Below are 22,386 nucleotides of genomic sequence, written 5' to 3'. Positions count from 1 at the left end.
GGAGCTCTAAGAAACATGCATGGATTGGGTATGAACAGGCTGAACTGGGACGGTGGGACAGGAAGCATTGAGAAAGCTGAGGGATGCAGGGAGGGGGATTCCAGGTGTGGGGTGGACATTATCCGGCTTGCTAGATAGACAGGAGAGCTCCGTGAGGGATCTGGGAGGTTGAAGGTGACTCTTCAAATGCCAAAGTCACACACCCCCTGGAACAGTTCTCATAATGCCAAGCTATTTTAAGTTCCAGGAATGACATAATGAAAATGAAGTTCGGGGCAGATTACCCAGCCTTTGGGATCACTCATGATCAAAGAGACAGAGTCTCTAGAGGCCAGATGGGATCAGGCGGACATTTCAAGAATGAAGGCTGAGCTCAGAGCTACATTGGCCTAAGGCTCTTGCTGAGTGAGTCTTTAACTGCTGTTCTGAACACACAGAAATGTCAACCCAACTTCAAAGAAGGCTTCAGTAATACAGTGTAATGCTCTCCCTGATCTCCCAAAGTGACTGACCCTTTAAAGGGACTGGCTGAATCCCCAGGCTTCGTGATGTTTGTTAGGACTCTGAGGAGGATGAAAGGTAACAGCTGGCTCTAGTCACCTGTGGCTAGAATGTGGCTAATCCTGCCTCATCTGGTGTCAACTGAGAATGAAGGCCTACACTCTGCTGCAGAGCTTGTCAAGTCTTTGGGTCTCTACCCAGTATGGTGGCACAGGGTTTTCAGAAGGGGCAGGATGCCAGATTTCTTGGGCATGAGTCTTGTCTTGCCTTGTAACCTTGAGGAGTCTGCTGCCATGCTAAGCTTCTGTCTACGGTCACATGGTGTCTTAATAGCACCGTCCAGTTTCTACACTAGAGGTCAATAGGAGGGAAAAGTGCATTAAATCACTTAAAACACAGAAAATAAGGGGATCCCAGGGAACCCCTGTGGTTAGTGTGAGACAAACAATGGCAGTTTCTTGTGGCCTGATTTAACACTCAGTACATGCTAGCTATCATCATGGATGCTCATATCTCCTGGCACATTGTTGTCCAATGTGCTAAAGATAAAAGATGTATCTTCTGCCTCTGGGGACACACAGGAGTCCTGTTTTTGCCTTTCTTCTGTCCTGAGTCCGGAAGTTCCTCCTTTGCTTCCAGGCAACCAGAACTGGCTGAAATGTGAACAAGTAAAATTTCCTAAGACTTGAGAGAACATTTGCCTTTTAAATGCAAGAGTGTCTGGTTACAAAATTAAAATGGCAGCATTTAAATTGGGTATCTGAAATTCGAACAAAGATGTTCACATTAATGGCCTGAGATAAAAATGGAATCACAAACATTTATGAGAATCATGGGAACCCCTATCTTCTCAGAGCCCATGCTGATCTAACCTCTCAAGAGTCCACTCTGGTGGTCCCTCTGCTAAGGCTCCATGAGGCTCTCTGGCCTCTACCACGAATCTTACCCTGCTCCTGAGAAGAAAACAGTTCCTGCCTCTGAGACCTTCGAGAGCTCTTGCCTGAGACTCTGACCCAAGTTTTAGCCTGTGCTGTCCTGAAGGTGTTGGCACCTGTGTTTTAGGATTCCTGCCCTATCACTCCGGCCTCAGGCCTCCCTCCCTTGTGTCACACCCAGTTTGCTGTACTTGGATACCTCATGTACTAGTCGGCCAACTACCCTCTCAAAAATGTTAGGGCCCTCACCTCCCCAGGAACAACCTCTGCCCTTTCCCATTCCACTGAAGAGCTGTCTCCCAGCTGCCTAGTCAGGTTTCAGGTTTCCTGTGGGAGGCAGTCTCTCTCTCTCTCTCTCTCTCTCTCTCTCTCTCTCTCTCTCCACTGCATTCTTAAACAGCAAAAGTATCAGACAAGTCTAGCATAATCTAACTCAGTCCTATATCTTCATTCCAGGGTGGTCATTCCCTGGTTACCCTTTACTAAGGTTTATGAAGGAAGGTAGAACTGTACAGGCCACAGCTACATGTGTGTTTACATGAGGTCTCTGCAGGCCACGGCATACTTAGTAGGGTTTCTCTTGATATATATCTATATCAAGTAAGGCAGTCCAGAGTCACTGCTTAGTTACCCATGATTCTCCTCCCCTCAAATACAAATTATAATGTCTTGTATTTTGGAATCTCTCTCTCTCTCTCCCTCCCTCCCCCCCCCCCCCAGAAAAAAAGGGGCCATGAGTTTGAAAGAGAACAGGGAAAGGGAATTCTGGAGAGAAAAAGAATAAGGGAGAAATGATGTAGTTATTTCATAATCTCCAAGAGTAAAATATTAAAGAAGTTCATAATAGTCAAATCCCTTAAGGCAAGATAAGTAAGTGCCTCCTGTAAATATTCAGAAAATAAATTTTATATGTTTATATGCATAAGGCTGCTTTGTATAGCTCTTATCCGATATAATGCTGTTAGCCTATGAAATATTTCCCAAAAACCATTCATATCACCACATCAACCTGCAGCGATTTGTTCTTCATTGATCTGTCTTGAGGATCTTGCACACCTGGCTGCTGATTGAAGCAGGCATGATACACATTTTGTTCTTACAAACTTCTTATCCAACCAGAACTTCATGAACTCCAAGGCCGACTTTGTTTCACAAAGTACATACTTACTCCTTGTGCCCCATTTCATGCCATCTAGTCAGTATTCTGGTCAGTAATTTTGATCCAGAAATAACTAGTAGAAATTGTGCAAATATTCTACCAGACTACTGTAAAGACACAGCAGAGGACAGCTGCCACATGCTAGACTCTAGTGTGACAGGTGTCTTTGCCCCCTCAATCCAAAGACTGAGGAGGAAAAAGACAAGAAGAGAGCTTGACTTGGGGTCACCAATGTGTTGAAGGTCCCATTGGGTAATGAAGCACAGACTTGGGGAGAAGAGGCATTTATGTTGAAAGGGAGAAGTAAAAGTCAGTGTTTTACATGATATCATCTTCTACAGAGGAAATCCTAAGGGACTCCCCCCAGAAGTGTTAGAGCAAATGAGCAAATCCAGTACAGGAGGAGGCTGTAAGATGAAGGTAATAAACTTGGTTGTTTCTATACATTAGTTATGAGCAGTGTGAAGATGAAGTAAGAAAAAATTATTTATAATAATATCAAAGAAGTATATTTAGGAATAAATTTGAAAAAAAGAAATACAGCACATGTGAAGCAGTAACTGCAATGCACTGTGGAAGAAATGCAAGGCCAGAATGTGTGGAAATAAAACTCAGAACAGGTATGCTTCCCTGACCTGTGGGCCCAGCATGTTCCTCTCAAAATCTCAGGTCCCTGCTTGTAAACATAAGCAAGCTGATCTTAAAATTCATGTGGCACCCTGGAGAACCAGAGCAACCCTGAAAAGGCACAATAAAGTTGAAGAGTTTATAGCTTCTCAGTTTAAAAACTATCTACAAACTGCAGTAATGAAGACTATGATGCCGTCGGGAGAAAAGACTTGTAGAGTGAGGGATCCTTGGGTGACGGCTGGTTGGCACTTGAAAAGCATGTTCAGAGCATTGTTTGGAGGAAACACCAGTGTTTTCCATGAGCAATGCCCTGGCAACGCCTGTCCACACACCATTCACAGCACACACAAAAGGAAGCACAAAAGCTACAAACTTAACAGGAAATATAGATGTGTAAATGATTGATACCTTGGACAGGGGAGTATTTTCTTAGCTAATATGTCTGAAATGAAAGCAATCAAAAGAAGGGGGAAAAAACTACCAAGTTAAACTAAGATTAAAAGCCCATGTTTTAAAGGACTCCGTCAGGAAAGTTAGAAGGACCTAGGGCTGGGCAGTAGTTTAGTGGTACCGAGCTTGCCTTGTCTGCAGAGAGCCCTGGCTCTGGTCCCAGCACTGCCAAGTAGAAGAGTTGGAGACAATATTGACAAAGCACTTACTTGATAAGAGGATGAAAACATAGAGCTCAGTAGTGATGATGATGATGATGGATAATGGATTGATGACGGATTGATGATGGATTGATAATGATTGATGATGATTGATAATGACGATGATGATGATAAAAACAGCCTAACTGAAAAATGAGGGTACAGCAAGAATACATCTCTCTCCAGAGAGGACATTCAACTGACAAATCACACAGAAGATGCTCGCTGTAATTATTAAGCCATCAGAGAAATGCAAGTCAGTCCTACAAGGAAACATCATCCCACGCCCACTAAGACTCCTGTAGAAGAGAGATAGGATAGCAAGTATTCATGAGGATTCGGAGGATTGGAGCCGGCCACCATGAAGAGGACAGGACAGCGCCTAAGGAGGAGAAACACCGTGGTGTGGCCCTCCACTCCTCACCCTGGCTATGAACCGAAGAGATGAAACAGTTTTACATGAAAAAGCTTGTACACAGACATTTCTAGCAGCTGTCATGTTCCCCTTCCTGATGGTAAAATACTCTTGACAAAAACAACTCCAGGTAGAACATGCGCGTTCTAGCTCAGAACTCTAGAGTACAGTCTGCCGTGGCAGGAAAGTCAAAATGGCAGGAGCGAGAAGCAGCTGCTTCCATCCGTATCCACAACCAGGAATCAGAACCTGAGGACCTCTGCTGCTTCCTCCCTTCTCCACTTACGGGGTGCAGCATCTCCAGCCCCCACAGTGGGTGGGGCTTCCCACCTCAGCTCCACACAGTCTTCCACAGACATGCTCAGAGACTCCTCTCCCTGGGTTTTCTAGAGTCTGAAGCATTTTTTATAGTGAAGTGAGTTAGGTTGGTCTCTTAGTGCAGTGAAGACGATCTCAGGAAAGCTCAGGGCAGGTTGCTACACAACCAGTGGGCACAGAAGTCCTGGGTCTTTATTCAGACAACTAGAAGAATGGATTCATAAGCTCAAACTGTGGACAAATGCTCAAGGGGGTCTTTTGCTGCAGAAAGCAAGCACACAGAGCACCTATATGTGGATGTCCTTGACATCCACGTTGGTGGCACTGAGAATTCTTGTCTTGGAGTTAGTGATGCTTTAGTTTGCTAAGCTATTGGGGTCTGGGCTGCTCAGGCCCCATAAGGTGCCCATGTGTCTCTGTTTTGGCATATACCTTTAGGACCAATGAAATAGCCGATGACGTATAGCTTCCAGGCAGCTGTGCAAAGAAAGATAAGAACACAAAAATGAGAATAGGAACCAACACTCCCTAAGCATGCTGGCCTCTGGCCAGGACAGACCTGTCCAGTTTTAAAGTCCCGGCCTTGCTGCCCGAAGACTCTCCTCCCTCTATGCTCATCAGTTAGTCCCTAACACTGGAGCAACCCAAATGTCCGCCTAGAGACTTAAAGGAGAGTAGAGATAAAGAGAATGTGGTAGATCTGTGAAGAGGATCATTAATACACAATTAGAGTGAGGCTTGTCCACCTGCTAGACTGTGCCATGTGAACCCTTACTGCAGCGTACCTCAGGAAAGGAACCAGACAGAAAAGCCTACATGCTCATGAGTTCACTTCTGTGAGACATCTAAGCAAATCTATAGAGATGCATAGACTAAGGATGACAAAGTTTGGGGTACTGGAAAGGAGGGGTCAGTGGTCATGGGGTGAGGTGCCGTTCTGGAGTATTAAACGTGTTCTGAAGTTAGGTACTGGTGATAGTTACACTACCTTATGAATACAGCACAAGTTACTGGGTATGCCTTTTGTTTTAAGATTGTTTTCCTTCTTCCCTCCCTCCCTCCCTTTCTCCCTTCCTTCCTCTCTTACCTACCTACCTACCTACGTACTGCGTGGTGAGGTGAAGGTGCTTGGGTAGAGGCCAGAAGAAGCCACTGTTTGTCCTCTATCACTCTCCACAAGCTCTCCCTAAGAGATCTCCTGTTTCTGGCTTTCTCAGCCACTCCCCGGGAATCCACCTGCCTCAGCTCCCCTCAGAGCTGGGGTTTCAAGACTGTGGAGAGGCCAGGCCTGTGTGGTCGCTGAGATCTGAGCTCCAGCCTTACGATGTACACGTGCCCTTTGCTGTCACCTCCTTAGCTCCAGTCTCTGGTTTTTGAGACGGGATTTTGCTGTTGTCCAGGCTCCTTCTGTAGCCCAGGGTATCCTCAGATGAGCAGTAGTACTCTTAGCTCAGCATCTCCTGGGACGACATTACAGGTATGAGCCGCCATGCCCAGCATCAATAACACATTTTTGTAAAAACAGTAAATTTTACAAGTCTAAAATCTTCAAAAGATTGACAGAAACCAGAGGACATTCTTTACATGCATAAGGGCCCTGAACACCAGTTGAGTTAGCCAGCGACTGTCTGAGGAAGAGGTAGAAAGTGAAATTAGGGCAGAAGGCATTGGGCAACTGTGGGCCTGGATGAGACTCAGAAGTCATTTCTAGTGTTGGGTGCTCAAAATATCTGCACAGGTGGTTGGTATGAGCTGTCACTCTTGTGTGAAAAAGCACAGTGTGTCTTCCTCATTTCCCTCTGAATGTAATCGTGGCTAGTTTTACATCTTTAATGCTCAATGGCCCTTCTGAAAAGCTGTGTGTGCACTGGAGTATGTTCTGCTACGAGCACTGAGCATTTGACAATCTCTGGGTGTTTTGGTGATTTCTGTGTTTTGCTTTTCCTGGCAGTATGGTGGCAAGAATCTTAACACTTGATGTTTATGGACTGCAGGAGACGTAGATCACAGTAAGACGCAGTTGCCTACAAGACTGAGAACGCTAGCTGAGCTCTCAGCCACCCGTCCTGAGTCTAGCTAAGAACCAGGTGTGCCCCACACTCCTGCCTGAGGATGTCCTTCACACACAGGGAGGTGCTGCTCTGCTACCCTGCATACAGGCCATTGGCTCTTGCTTGAGTCAGGCTAGGGTTCCTTCCCCTTCCCCAAAAATTCTGTGTGCCACTGAGTTCAAGCCCTGTTTCTACCTGCATCTTTTCTCACAGAATGGAACTGGGGGTTGCTCCATTTGCCTTTTGTCCATGCTAGGCAAACACGGTCTTCCATTTTTATAGTTTCCGTCTCTACTATTTTTTTTTAAATTTAAAACTTTTGTTTTATTATTTGTTCATGCGGGGGGGGGGGGGGGAAGAGAGAGGAAGGGAGGGAGGGAGGGAGGGAGAGAGAGAGGGAGGAGGGAATTCTACACAGATCATCGGGCCCGCATATTTACCTTTCCCTTGTTTTTGATCTGTTCGGGGCTTTGTTTCTTAGACAGAATTTCAGATTTGTTGCCCTTCTGAGTCATGTGGCATTTTAGGTGATTGCTACTTGCTGCTTTTTAATTTATTAATTTGTTTATTTGAGTCAGGGTCTCTTAGAGCCCTGCCTGGCCTGGAACTCACTCTTTGGACCAGGCTGGCCTCTTACCCACAGATATCCACCTGCTGAAACCTCCACATCGCTGAGAGTAAAGATTTCGCAGCACCAGGCAATTGCTCCTTTTTAGAGTTTCACTCTTTTGCTTTCTACCCGGCTTATCAAAGTGCATTTGCTCCTCTGAGCTTGCACCGTTCTGCCAGCTGTTCTTCTTGCCTCATTTAGCAGATGACCCCTTCTTCCTCTCCTTCATGTGTTGAACATGATCCTCTGAACACACCTCCTTCTGCCCCAAATCATCTTAGCAATTGCCCTTGTCAGCAGCACTGGAGTGATACCCCACTGACTGCATCTGATGCAGGCAAAGGGTCCTGCTAGGAAGCTCCACTGAGCAGACTCACGGTTAAATCTGATTGATAAGCTTACAGTCTCCCACACAATATTAGTTAATATTAGTTAATATTGTCCTCAGCTTCCATTCTGCTCACTTTATTGATGCTGCAAGTGCTAGCTGGCAGCAAGTCTGTGTTCCTTTTGCCCATTTTATACACAAAGGTGCTGTGAAATCCAAACAGCCCGTCCTTGCCTCTGAATCCCCTGCCTCTGCCGCTTCTCCCAGCTCTCCAGCAGTTCTTCCCATGGTGCTGTGGGCCATAGGGGTGAAGGGTGGGTGCAGCTTCCTTCAGCTTTCAGCAGCTCTGGGATTTTCCTGCTTTTCTTTGTGTGATGATGAGGGGGTATCAGGGAACAGCGTAAAGACAAAGACTGCAAAGACTTAAGGCTACAGGCTACATTTGTGTGCAGTGGTGTGTGTGTGTGTGTACTCACCTTTCAGCCTGTCCCGGTAACAATGTCTTAGTTGTATAACGGCAGCCATGCCTTTCCAAGGATTGGCCTGTCTGAGGAGTCTCTGGTGTTCTCTCTGTGTGGATCAGAATGTGTCCTCATGACAGAAGTAGCTTCATATGGTGCTTAAGGTCGGCAGGAACTCTGGCTCAGCTCTCCTAGATACCACAACCCACTGAGGTGCCAAAGTCACTGTTGCTGTCCCCTTGGCCTCTGTGTCTGTATGTATGTATAGTGTGCACTGTGTATATTAACATATATGTAAGCACTTGTCTACATGCTTACCTCTGGCGCATCTTCTCTGACCTTTCTGCACTGTATGTACCAAGGAAGGGTCTCGTTCCAGCTGATCTATCCAGCGTGCTCCCCAGTCCTAGTTGGCACTTATGTAGGTGCTAGGGTTCAGCCATGCTTGTACTGAGCCATCAGCAGCCACCATCTCTTGATTTTGCTCATGAGGGAGCTCTGCTTCATGGGGCTGCCTGTGGCAGAGGCGGTGTTCACAGCCAGCATGCACTTCTCCCATTGGTCTTCAAGATGCCTGTGGACTTCAGATGGTACCGAGAAGCCAGTTCCTACTTAGTTTCACTTCCCCATTGTTAGGGTGTAAATGAAGCTCTGCTCCTTGTTGGGGTGACCACCTTTGACAAGTAGACAGGGATCAGGGAGCATATAGTGGCAGTTGGCAACTGGCATCCACAGGCACTAGAGGCATGCTGGCATTCATCTGTGTGAGCTGGACAGGACAGACAGAACCAGACACATGACTGAGCACCTCACAGAGGCTGTTCTATCAATTTCACCCTTTTTCACAGCTGAGAAGGACCAGACCTTTCTCCAGGCTCTTCTTTCCAAACAGAATTCCTCTGGGTCTCTCAGGAAATATTCAGATGGCTTCTGTGGGTGTGCAAGAGAGGCAGGGCAGAGTCAAGGAAGGTCGTGTTCACCTCGGTTGCTGTATTTGGTGCCAGGTACAACAGAAACCAAGAGCACAGGAGCCCAGAAGACCTTGGTAACTTGATCACCCACATTCCGAACATGTCAGACACGAGGCACACTGGAGTCGGCTAGCTGCAGCATGACTAACGCTTTGCTTTTAGGCAGTGGGTTCAGTTAGATGAATTTTATCATAGGCTTTGCAGTGGGGGACACAGCTACTGTGAAGAAAAATGATGGGTCTCTGGCTCTCTCCTGAAGATTTTGCAGAGCCAGGTAAAGGCCTGTTTCCTGAGGAAGCCCTGGATTCCCTGCAGCCTGGGATCTGACTGGTCACCAGCCAGCTTTGAGTTCTTTACCCACCCCTGTCCTTCAGCTCTTAGTAGACATCCTTACAATCCTTTCCTCATAGGGTTCTTGTAACAGAGACGGTGCTGAAGAGGATGGAAGAGCACGTGGCACAGATGCCCTGGTCTTCACCCCACCATGTCGCTGTTAGCACTGTCCCTGCCTTCCTTCTATCATGTGTGAGCCTGGGTGTGGGTAATGGGCTGTAAAGGAAAGCTGACCTCAACACACGGTGTATGTTTCTTACACAGAAGCAGCCATAAGGCAGGAAGTCTGGGCTAACGTGGGGCTCAGTCTATACCTTGATTCATTCCTTCTACTCTCTGCGCCCACTGACTTGCTGCCTTGTGGTTGCAAGGTGACTGCCACAGCTCCCTCTGTCATCTGTTGGCCGAGGGTAGGTGGGCAGAAGTCAAGTGGTAAGAGAAGCAAAGCTTCTCCACGTCCTTCCTGTCCTCCAGCCTCTGCCACTGCTCTCCCTGTGTTTGTTTCCAGTCCTGCGTGTGTGGCACAAACATTGCAAACACCTTTCTACACGTGCCCCCTGGTCCGAGGGGAAAGTGGGTGCTGTTGCATTTGCATATGTTTTATTGACTTTTTAAAAGTTTCCGTTTTAGGATTCCATTTACCTGACTGGGTTCTGTTGAGACAGAACCTCGCTCCGTAGCTCTGCCTAGCCTCACATTGTCTCTTCCTGCTCCAGCCTCTAAGAAACTGGAACTTCAGACATTTACCAGAATGCTCAGCTTTTCCTTAATGTCCTAAGCTGAAATAAAACACATGCAGTAAAATGCACACTTCTTTGCTAGGTTACTCCGTGGAGTTGTGCTATCATTTGGCTTAGAAAATCTGTGGTCATCTCAGAAATCTTGCATTTCGCCTCTTTGGCCCTCTATAAGGTGTCTGCCCTTCCCGTCTGTTGCTGGGTTCTGGGATTCCAGCAGCAGAAGGTGGGAAGGCACATCTGTCTGTGCTCCTGGTGGGTGTGAGAGCTTCCTCTGTGTGAGGGGCAGGCCTAGATTTGGTTCCTGCTCTTTCTGTGCTGTGTCTGCATAGAGCTGGCACCATGACACCTAGCAGGTATCCCAGAGACAGAAACTCATGTCTCTGCCGACGGAGTCTTTCCTCATGAAAACCTCCTCCTGAGTCTTGCTTGCAGGGCTTGCCTGTGCCTTCCGTGCTTTAGCTCTACGTCCACTTCAACAGGAACCTCTGAGCACTTGTAACCCTGCTAAGGACCCTGTCAACATAAAGTATCTTTTTAAATAATTGTTCACTTGGTGAGGAGGGAAGAATAAATTGTAAGAGGAGTGTTTTATAGAAGGTCACTTCTAAGCAAAGGAAAAAACAGCCATTAAAGGTGTCACTGGGAACTGGAGCTGGAAGCTAGCCAGTGAACAAAGATTTGCATCACTGTCCCCTCCCCTTCAGTAGCCTCAGGTCTGAGCACAGAAGCCACAGAAGCCACAGAAGCATAAGAGCCTCCTAGTGAGTTCTTCAGCACTGGGACTGGGAAGCCGTTCTATAGGTGGTGGGGTTTCCCTGGCAAAGCTACTGTGGCTTTCCTCATTCAGATGGTCATCCGGGCCTGAGAGAGTGTGTCCGTGGACTCTCAAAGGCAAAGGGGGTGGGTGATTCAAGAATGGGTTCCTGTAATTTCAGGATGCAGGAGAGAAGTTGAAACTCTGGAGTCAGTTCCCATGGCTGCTCATTCTTACTGTCTTTGCTTCAGGCGCCTGCTAGTTTAGAACCTTCTGTCCGCTAGAACCATGTTCCAGGATATCCCACTAAAAGTTATGTAAAGCAAATAGAATGTCTTGCTATATTGAAGAAAGTAATTATTATATTCATGGCCCATGTTGAGGGGTTTGCACAGGACCTAGAGATGAAAATAGAATTACTTCCACCTTATTAGTTAATAAACTAAAGACTCAAGAGATTCTGGAAGCTTGTAGTGAGTAATAGGTCAGAGAAAGAAAGGTTAAGTGGTGAATGGGGAAGCATCCCCTGAGCAGTCTTCGGGAGGGAGGCACAGGCAGCCCTGTGTCTAGGCCAGCCAGAGCCAACACAGTGACATCTATCTCAACAATCACAGAAGACAAAGAAAAATGGTTGATAATAAACCCCAATAAGCCCTGTGTGTGGCGCTCTGACACCCTGCCTTTACAAACGGAACCCCACCTTTCTGTGTTGGCCCTCTTACCATTTCTCCCCTTGCCTGGCATCAACACACATCCTTCCACAGGATCTATGGTACTTTAGGAAAGCTAAGGACATGGTGAAGAGTACCCTGCTGATGATGAGGCTGGTTTAATCTACATGTCACCACAAGCCCACAGCAAACATCACACCCTGGATGCAGACCCATTTATGAAATTAGTGTGTGATCACTCATGTCCTTTTTCCCCAAAACAAGAGCCTCTAGGACTTTACCTGTGCTTGATTTTGTGCTTCTCAGATGGGTTCAGCGTGCAAATATATCCTAAAGGAGACTTAACTGTTAAGTGTAGATCGTAAGACGGGACTTTTACAAATAACACACATACACAAACACACACACACACACACACACACACATTCATAATTTTCCCAAGTGAGCTACATCTACCATTGTGTCTCCCAGACCAGTTTCCTCACCAAGAGGGTGTTTACAGTGATAAATAATTCATATTGGAACTTAAGATTCCTGGAGGGCCTGGCAAGCTTTCATCTTGGATAAGGTACCGTAAAATATTGCCAATAGCCAACCTCGGGTTGCCAGACTGAGCATAAATCCTTCTTGCTGAGTGTGTGTGATTGTAACATAAACTGTTTTCAATTATACCTGGAACCGTTGAGCCAAGGGAAGGCACAGCTGCACAAGTCTGAAACTAAGAGATGAAAGGTCCGGTGGGCTATGAATGCACTGCACTTAGACGGTGACACTGTGTTGTTTCAGACCCAACAAAGAGGAGACTGGCCACGTGAGCGCTTCAGGCGCATCTGTTGTCAAGTATGGACTCAATCCAGAGAAGGGCTTCATGCAGGTTCATTACTTAAAGGTAAGTGTGCCTCATGGCGGCGGCCATTAGCTATAGGACAGCGCTTTCCCGGGGCCATACAGCTGAACACCATAAGTAACACGGCTGAGGCAAGGGAAAGGGTCTCTACCTCCATAACAGCATCTCAGCGAGCCTGAGTACTCGCAGATTAATAACACTAAAGGCCTCTAAGCAAGGCCATCTTCAGAAGAACCCAGCTTGAGGAAGCCAGTTTCTTCCTGCAGATGAGTAGAGACTAGAACAGAAGGCACCCCTGGACCTGGTGTGAACCGGATCTGGTGTGAACCGGATCTGGTGTGAAGGCTCTGGGCCTCTCCTCCCTTTCAGGGTCCAAGCAGAGGTGGTTATGATGTTAACAAAGTTGTTGTTGGCCGTGGAGTCCACTCTACACAGCCAAGCCCAGGTGATGTACCCTGATGCCATCTTGTCTGTCTGCCTTTCTTCTCCCAGGGCTACTTCCTCCTTCGGTTCCTAGCCAGAACACTTGGAGAGGAAACTTATTTTCCATTTTTAAGAAGATTTGTACACCTGTTTCATGGACAGTTGATTCTTTCCCAGGTAATGTACAGGATCCCGGTGAACTCACAAAATAACTAGAGGGGCTGCAACATGCGGGAATTAAATTATGTCAGCACTAGAAGGTAGAGAATTTACTGTTACATTTACTGGGAGGAAGAGGACTAGAGATGTGTTCTGGAAGGATGTGTGTTTAGGAAGTGTGAGCTGTAACTTCAAGCTGTTCACCACCATACACAGTTGCATTCTGTGACTTTATAAAACCAAGCACTACTGCTGGAGTCATCTGGGCAAACCCATCTCCTTCTGAGGCTGCAACCTCAGAGTAATCCTGGCTAGCAGCTCAGAGACTATGAAAGCAGGAGAACTAGACTTCAACTCCCAGCACCCACACAGCAATCCTGGGTCACACACACACACACACACACACACACACACACACACACCTGTAACACTGCACCAAAGGGGCAAAGTCAGGGGAATCACTGGGACCTACTGGCACAAGCCCAGCAGAGGAAGATAAGACCCAGGTACCGCCAGGGAGCAACTATTGTAGTGTTAAAAGAGGACACCAAACACTGGTCTCCACTCATGCAGACATGCTCACTTACACACATGTACATTTAGCACACACACACACATACACACACATACACACACACACCCCAAAACAAATAATGCCCCAAAACAGCAACAAAGCCCTTGACTCCAAGTGGTTTTGCCATTTCATTCGGTTGAACATCATTCTTTCATTATGTGTGTGTGCATGTGCATGTGTATGTGTGACGTTTGGGTCAGAGAACAGTATGCTCTCTTCTTTTCCCATGTGGGTCTCAAGATTGAACCTGGGTCATCAGACTTATCATCAAGTGCTGGTCCCTACTACTGAACCAGTTCAAGGGCCTACATGCCTTTTGAAAGTTTATTTTTGCTCCAATTTTATGGTGAAATATATATATAAATAAAACTTACCACAGCAAAGTCCAACCTGGTGGGGTGTCTCAGGGTTTTATTGCTATGAACAGACACCATGGCCAAGGCAAGTCTTATAAATGACAACATTTAATTGGGACTGGCTCACAGGTTCAGAGGGTCAGTCCATTATCATCAAGGCAGGAAGCATCCAGGCAGGGATGGTGTAGGAGGAGCTGGGAGTTCTTTTTGTTCCATAGGCAAACAAGACTGGCTTCCAGGGAATTAGAATGAGGGTCTTAAAGCCCATGCCCACAATGACGCACTCCCTCCAAAAAGGCCACACCTACTCCAACAAGGCCAAAGCTCCTAATAGGGCCACTCCCTGGGCCAAGCATATTCAGACTACCACATGGGGATAAGCCCCACTCCCAGCAACAAGCATATGTCTGTGGAACCTTCCATCTTTCTACCCTGGCTGGTGATATGGATGCTTGAGAGCTGAACCCAGGTCCCTGTGCTTGCCTGCCACATGCTTTGCCAGCCAGGATGGTTTTCCAGCAGTGGTAGGACTGATTCTTTTATTAAAATTTCTGGAACCCCCACGCTGTTCTTCAGGGTCACGTGACTACATTCTCAATGATTCCCTGTGTCTATCTTTGTCAACTTTTGTTGCTTTCTGCTTTCCCTTATTATTATTCTGTTGTGCTTTGCTTTTTTGAGACATGTTTTATTATATAGCGCAGGCTAGCCTTGACTATCTCTAACACTCCTGCCTCCTAAGAGCCGGGACTACAAGTTTGTACCACCACACCTGATTTGTATGTGCTTCCGAGATTTCGTTTACCCAAGTTTAGTGAAAGGGGGAACCAAAGTGAGTTTGTAATACCATGAGGCAGAACTTTTGCCAGAGGATTCTGTTAAGAAGCATCACTACAAATACGGTACCCTGATTCCACGAATGATTTCCCATCATACCTGGGGAAGGGGAGGTGCATGGGTGTGAGTCCCTGAGTTTGCATCCAGCCAGGGTATGAGGCAGGTTCCAGGCTAACCAAGGACGGAATGAGACCCTGACTCAAAAGCCAAAAACAGAAGCAGTGTTTTTTGTTTTGTTTGTCTTTTAAAGACCGAATAGGCAGCTCTAAGCTTCTGCCGTGTCCCCAATTCTCTCCTTTTTCGTTACTGCTACATTATTAAGGTTTGCTTTGCCAGCATAGGGGATTTTAGTACTCACCACCACTTAACCACGCTTCTAGATTCAGCCCTTTGTTGGTTCAATTTCATTATCAAATTGATGTTCAAGTTGCAGCTTCCCAGGCTGTGCATTTTCCAAGTTCTTACAGCTTATGAATGCATGCCTCTCATCTGCGTCACAAAATAGCTAGGTTTACATTTCCCTGGGCCATGTTTTCACTCCTTGGAACTTGCTAGACATTGCTCAGCACCTTCTAGCACTGATCGACACTCTGAGACTTTGGAAGCTTCCTGATTTTACTGTTTATAGCACTTAGATCTCAGAAGAAATCTCTATCTTTTGTCTTAATTTATTTGTTTTTATGCTATATGCACTAGTGTTTGGCATGTGTATATGTCTGTGTGAAGGTGTCAGGTCACCTGGAACTAGAGTTACAGACAGTTGTGAACGCCGTGTGGGTGCTGGGAATTGAATCTACATCCTCAGAAACCAGTCAGTGCTTTTCACCTCTCAGCCACCCCTCCAGTCCCAGAGAGGGGGGCAGGGAGAGGGAGAGCAGGAATGTGTGTCTGTGTTTGGGTGTGCTCTGGTACAGTGGAATTCAGAGTACTGTTGTGAAGTCTCTTATCTCTTTCCACCTTGGGGGTTCTAGGTATTGAACTCAGGTCCTAAGGCCTGGCAGCAAGCTTCTTCACCTGCAGAGCCATCTCACTGGCCCTTGTGTGCATGATCCTGCGTTATTCCTTCTCCCTGGAAAACACTGTGCTTTTTTAGTCTTAGATTCTATTCTTCAGTGCAATTGTCTTACATTCGCTTTGCTCTGTGTTTTGAAAGAAGAATCTTGCTGTGTAGCTCAGTCTGGCTTTGAATTTGTTATCCCCCTGCCTCAGCCTCCTCAGTACTGAAAATATAGGCCTGCATTGCCAGGCTTGGCTTTAACTGTATATTTGGCCACATTTCCCCCTTGTAAGATTTTGAGTTTCCAGGTTGCAGCCACCCCATTACTTCTTTGTCTGCCGTCCACAGATATTTAGACAATTGTTTTCATCTCTCTCATCTCTTTATTATTAAAGAGCCCATTTTCTTTTTCATTTGAGACAGTCTCAGATAGCCCAGGCTAGCCTCAGACTCCTAATGTGACTGTGGCAACTTTGAACTTCTGATCGTCCTCCACCTTGTAAAGGCTGGAATTGCAGGCATGCATCTCTCTACACCTGGTTATGGGCATATGATAAGCAAGTGTCCAGCCAACCCAGTAAGTCCTCAGCACTTGATGCAATGTCTTGGCCATGCTCCTGAGCCATGTTGCTGTAGTTCTTTGTTTTCTGCCCTGGAATCAGAGTTCCTTCCTTCTCTTTTCTCTTTCTCTGTTTGTCATCTTTAGCTGAATTTTTGCTATTATATTATTATTATTATTATTATTATTATTATTATTATTATTATTATTATTATTATGTAGAGGGCTGTCCTTTGCTCCTTGGGTAATGTTTTCCTGAGCTCTGTGTCTGTCAGCCGCCCTGCTGCTCCTCTCTTTACCTGGTTTGTGCTCCTTTTCATGGCCTTCAGTCTCAGCATGGAGAGATATGCCACGACCTCTGATTTGTTCCCACGCATGCTGGACCGTCATCTCTGAACCCACTTTATTTAAGTTTGCTCTCCAACCCCTCTCTGGTCTGATGGGTGGGCATTATGGGTGGGCAGGGTGCAGAGCTGCAGCTCACTGGAAGAGTGTGACCCCTGGAATGCAGGAACTGCCCCTCATGACCAGTGTCCATGCCTTCTCCCAGTTCCTCAGGTGAGGATGACACCTGGTGTGCAGGTGTCCTCGGTGGCTTAATTCTCACAGCAAATGCTCCAGGCCCTTTATGGCTAGAACAAAAGAAATGATAAATCCTCATCTCTAGTTTCTCAGCGTCTAAGCCTGAGAGCTGGGGAGGCACTGACAGAACGTCCTCTCCCTGGCTCCCCTCTTTGAAGTTTATACCAGGAAGCTGTCCTGCTGTCCTTACTTGGAGACTACTGGGCATGCTTTTGCTTTTTAAACATTATTAAAATAATGTATATGAATTGTGTGGACTGTTTTGTTTACCCTGTTGCCTAGTTGTCTTTGCTCAGCTTCTTTGTCCCTTCCCCCTCTGACCAGCCCTTCTTGTTGTCCTGTTTCCAGGATCACAGTGACCTTCCCCTGCAGGCTCACTGGCTCAGTCTCACTGGGACTTGTCCAATTACAATGTCTTACTTCCTCCTCAAACTCAGAAGGGAGGAGATGGTGAGGGAAGGCAACTTCCTGAGGGCGTATTTGTTTCTGTTTCAGCAGGCAGCCACTTGGGAGCGACTACTCTCACAAGTCCACACAGAGAGCAGGAAAGCTAGTGCTGTGTGGTCAGACTTGAGTCTCTAAAAGGAATAAGAGGTACCAACTTGGTCAGTTCTGGTCCTAGATGTTTTAGGGACTTTCGATGAGGAACAAGTGTCTCAAATGGGGTGGATCTCAGGACAGAGTGTAGAAAGCACTGCAGTTCTCAGAAGACATCTTGGAGATGCCCATTCTGTTTTGTCTGTGTGATCTGAGGTACTGGTTACAGCCTCCAGCTCCCTGCTGTCCTGCCTCCAGAGTGGCCGCCCACTGGGAGGCAGGACAGTGTTTTTAAAATAAAAAAGAGAGAAGGGGGAGGTTTTTGCAGGGACCTTCTCTACCACCCTGCATCTACCCAGAATTCCAGATTCTTATGCTTACAATCCTATCAAAAGGGGCGGGGCTGTGAAGCAAGTTGTAACTTGAAAAATGCAAAAGGGTAAAATTAAGGTTAACTCTGAATTTCCTGCTTCTCAGGCAATTAAGTTCTTCCCCCTTGCAATTAAGTTACTGTCATTTTCCCTCCACATAATTGAGCATAAATTACTAGGAAAATAGGAGATAAGTTTGTAGGTACTATACAGGCATAATGGGGTGAAATTAGTAAGAAGTTATAATTAGAGTTATAATTATATAATTATAGTTCGTGGATTTTTAAGACTTAAATCTTGTCAATAAGTCAGTAATTCACTATTATAGTGATCTACAAAGAGATCTATTACATCATGATAAATATGTAATGCAACATTTTACAAAATGTTTTCCATAATAATAGATGAGTACTCTACTGCTGACCTATCTCCTTAGTCCTAGTAATTTTTAAACTGAGAAAACCATGACTTTTAGACCCTTGAGCAAAGGCTCAGTGGGTGTAAAGTGCTTGATGTCCAAGCAGGAGAACCCAGGTATAAAAGCAGGTACGATCCACATCTTGAAATCCCAGCACTCGGGGGAAGGAGACAGATTCTGGTCGGTGCTGACCAGCCAGCCTAGCCTAATAGATAGTGCAGGGTCAAGTGAGACACCCACTCTCAACAGACTGGATGCTCCTGAGGAATGGCACCCAAGGCTAACTCCTGGTCTCCACACGCACAAATGCGCAACCCTCACCCCCACAAAAGAACCTCAAGGGAAAAATAATTCATCACATTCTAAGTACTAGTACTTCTTTCTCAGCGGGTGTGTCTATATGTCCACTGTGGGTGTAAGTGTTTCTGACTGTGCGGGAGGGTATCCTGGAACTCAGAGGCCCAGGAACCACCCATCTCTGAGAGGAAGCCTCCTCAACGGAAGCATTACAGCTCCCAGGGGAGGGCATCCCCAGCTGAGCTGAGAAGCTTGGGAGCCTCAGCCCTGCTCCTTCTCACTTCTCTTCATTGCTTTTTTTTTTTTTTTTTTTTTTTTTTTTTTTTTTTTGGCTTCTTCCAAGAAGAGAGTCACACCAGGCAGGAAATCTCATGAAAGAGATGTATTGGAGGGTCCAGGATGTGGAAAGACAAATCTAGGGGTGGCTTCTGTCTGCTCCCAGGGCGGTGGGATTGGTGGGATTTCAAGTTCTAAGCTTGGGAATTTTAGGGATGGGTGGGCTTGGTAGGCTTGCCTGTTCAGGGATTGGTCGGCCTGCCTGTTTGGGGGTGTTGGTGACTGGGATTTTTTTTTTACCCCCAATCCCACCCCAGCATCAGGCCAATGGGTTAGGATGGAAAGTCCTTCCTGGCTGCAGCTGACTTTTGCTGAGGCTCCATCTCTGGGAGGGGGTGGGGTGGGCATAGGAGTGCTGTAGAGAAGGTACTGCTACTGCAGACAGGACAGCTCCTGTGGGGACAGCTCTCCCAGTGGTGTCTGAGTAAAGCAGTGGGCTGAGGCAGGAACGGTTTCATCATTGTGGACAGCGAAGGATTCAGTCTGATGTTGTGGTGTTGCCATTTTGGACAGTTCTGTGGGACATTTTGCTGTGGTGGCCTAGGCTAGGAAGGGAAGGAAAAGCCTGCTGCTGTTTTGACACTGTTTTTGGCCCGGCACCTTTTGTGATGCACCACTCAGGAAACTACAGCAGGTACATTTGTGAGGCAGCACACAGTCTGGGGCTGCCACCTCCAACCACCATCTCTATACCCATTCCCAGTTTTTTGCGTGAATTTTTGCTTTCTGAATGGTGGCAGCGTTCTGGGACGTTGCAGAAGTCTCCGGAGTCAGGGCCCTGCTTATCATAGCTCTTCTGGCTCCAGCCCTGCCTCCTCCTCTGCACCATGAGAACAGGGCCACCACTGTGGGAGCTCTTCAGCTACTATGTCATAACGGAAATTATGAGCCAACCTACGGAAGCCTCCCCTCTATTTAGTTGTTCATGTCAGGGATTCTGGTTATTCATTCTTTTATTGAGCTCCTTTCGCCTCTGGAAAGATGGCGTGCCCTGCCTCTGGCCTTGCTCATCACTGACATCTGGACTCAGTGTGATGATAAAAAGGGAGCGTCTTACCCTGCACACTGCTGTGCCGACCACTCTCCCTCTGCAGTCACATCTGCTATGTTGCTATGTATGCCCGCCCCCTCCTGTCCCCCACTCTGTTCGTGTGTGGTCACCTGGACTTTCACCTGAAAGACCACCTTTTAATTTTATAAATGTATTTATTTTTGTGAATTTCATACATAAGCACTATACTTTAAAAACAAACAAATAAACAAATGGACTTACATGACTGACTCAAGCTCTAACTGATCCTCCGGCCTCAGCTTCCTGAGTACTAGGATTACAGGCATGGTCTCTTCATTCAATCTTCAAGGACAGCTTTGTGCAGTGGCTCACATTTATACGCAGACCCAGCCAGTAGGAGGCTGAGTCTGGAGAACCAGCAGGGGTTGCACAGTGAGACATCTCAAAAACAAAGGTGACTGTATAGGCTTAGAAAACCTAGAAGAGTTTGTATCCATTACTGAATTAAAAAAAAAAAAAAAATCCTGTAACATTAAGGTAGCAAAAGATTCTATGCTTTAAAAATGGTAAAAATAAGCCAGCAATCTCCAGATACGGATCCTATTTGTTATTTAAGGTCCTTAAATAGCAACAATGTTGCACTTTGTGCTTTCTTTCTCCTTTTGTGTCATCTGACCAATCTGATGAGAAGCTGATGGTGGGATTTACACTTAGCAAATAAAAGGGCAGAACTACAACCACAAAAACTCGGCTAAGTCCTACCCTCAAGTGAACAATTCCTCCCAGTCTAATTGAATGCCCTGTATCTGGCAACACTAGTTAAGACCCAGTCAGGATTTCAGAATTAAAGGAGCTGAAAAGGTGGCCACAATAAAAGCATGCATCAAATACAATTGAGTATTCCTATTTGAACTTTTAGGTCTATGATGTTGTGGTTATTCTTGAGAGAGTTATTTTTATCTTAGCTTTACAAAAGCATTCATAGATAACGTTATATGATATTTGGGATTTCTTAGTAGTTCAGAAGGCAAGAAAGATAGGGCTAGGCAAGGCACGTTACTTGTTATGAACAGGGTAGTTATTCACTCTACTTTTTTTAGTTGAGGTTTTCCACTCTTGGAGAAAATGGCTTGCAGAGAGTTGTAAGTCATGACATGGCATTCTCACACAAACACCTCAGATATCCTGTGACTGTCTGAATACAGTAGGGGACCAGGGACCATGTCTTTCTGGAGCCTCGTGGAGCCTCTTGGCTCAATGCAGACTGAAGAAAACCTCACGTTGAGGGAGCATGGGAAAGTGGGGGTGGGGGCCATCCTGTTAGATTGTGGTTGGTTGCTAGCACAGTTGGGCAATAATTTACTGGTAGATAGCTTTAATAATCTGCTTTCTTCTTATTTCAGGATTTTCTTCAAATGCTGTTGGAGAGCATTCCAGAAAACAAAAGGTAAGTACCAGTGGAGGAATTAGGAGCCCACTTCACTTCTATGTGGAAGCAGCCCTACCTTTGTTTGACCCATTACTGCAGATTTCCTCTCTGCACAAAGGAACCGAGGGCAGCTCTTAGTGACATAGCTAGACCAGAAAATAGGTTGGGGTTGTGGCAGCGTGCCCAGCCCAGGGCCCTTAAAGGTGGAATAGGAAGCCAGCTAAGAGCACTCTGAGGCTTCAGCTGCCATGGCTAAGAATAAAGAAGAGGGCTGGTCAGGGCTTTGTAATAGAGTGCTTGCTTATCACGAGAGGACCCAGAGCAGCTACCCTAGACCACTTACTTCTTTAAAAATAAATAGATAAATAAAAAACCCAGATAAGAACAAGTTGGGGTGGGGCTAGTCATCATAGTTTTATATAAGGGCACATTGTTTCACTGAGGCAGAGGTGTACAGAAAGAGCCTGGGATGGAGGCCACTTTGGTGTCTCCTGTCCAAGGGAGTCTCATGTTTGTTGCTAGGATAAAACACCTGACAAAAGCAACTTGGGAGAATGGATGTATTTCAGCTCACAGTTCCAGGCTATGGTCTATCACTGTGGCCAAGTCAGGACAACAGAGGCTTCAACAGCTGGTGACATCACACTCACAGGCAGAGAGAACACTAAACATGATGCTTAGCCTTGTCTTCAAACAAGGTTGTCCCCCATCAATCCAAGCAGTCAAGACCTTATCCGATATTCACACCCACAGGCCAACCTGATTTAGATACTCACTCGTTGAGACTGTCTTCCCAAGTGACTTTAGACTGTGTTGAGTTGGTAATTAAAACTTAACCATCATACCTTTTAGTTTCAGAATTTGGAGAAAGTCATTTAAGCCCATGTGGACAGTATTTTAGCAGGTGTTAAAAGCTGATATCCATGTTTAAACTAGGTGCTCAGTTGGTGGTTAGTGTGCCCATTAAAACATAACTACCTCCTGTGCACAGCACTGCACACAGATCTATGTGTATCAGCAGCAGCCCTGATGTTAATGTTCTTGTAATCCCCACCAGAGAGATTGTTAGAAAACAACAAAGATTACGATGGTGCTCAATCATTGCAACAACATTCTCACAGTCTC

General features: G+C 46.2%; 1 protein-coding gene across 1 annotated transcript in view; it reads left to right on the top strand.

Moving 5' to 3' along the window:
- AOPEP (aminopeptidase O (putative)) overlaps window positions 1-22,386 on the top strand; it is a gene marked incomplete at its 5' end in the record, with an annotated part of 246,495 nt that overhangs the window by 132,472 nt on the left and 91,637 nt on the right. The window contains 3 exons of the mRNA XM_080931953.1: window positions 12,314-12,416; window positions 12,867-12,974; window positions 21,236-21,279. Coding sequence (XP_080788079.1) covers window positions 12,314-12,416; window positions 12,867-12,974; window positions 21,236-21,279 — 255 coding nt within the window. The remainder of the gene's footprint in view (window positions 1-12,313; window positions 12,417-12,866; window positions 12,975-21,235; window positions 21,280-22,386) is intronic.

Source organism: Micromys minutus (genome assembly GCF_963924665.1).
Source record: "Micromys minutus genome assembly, chromosome: 1".
In the NCBI taxonomy this organism is placed as follows: Eukaryota; Metazoa; Chordata; class Mammalia; order Rodentia; family Muridae; genus Micromys; species Micromys minutus.
This window is presented reverse-complemented; position numbering and strand designations above follow the sequence as displayed.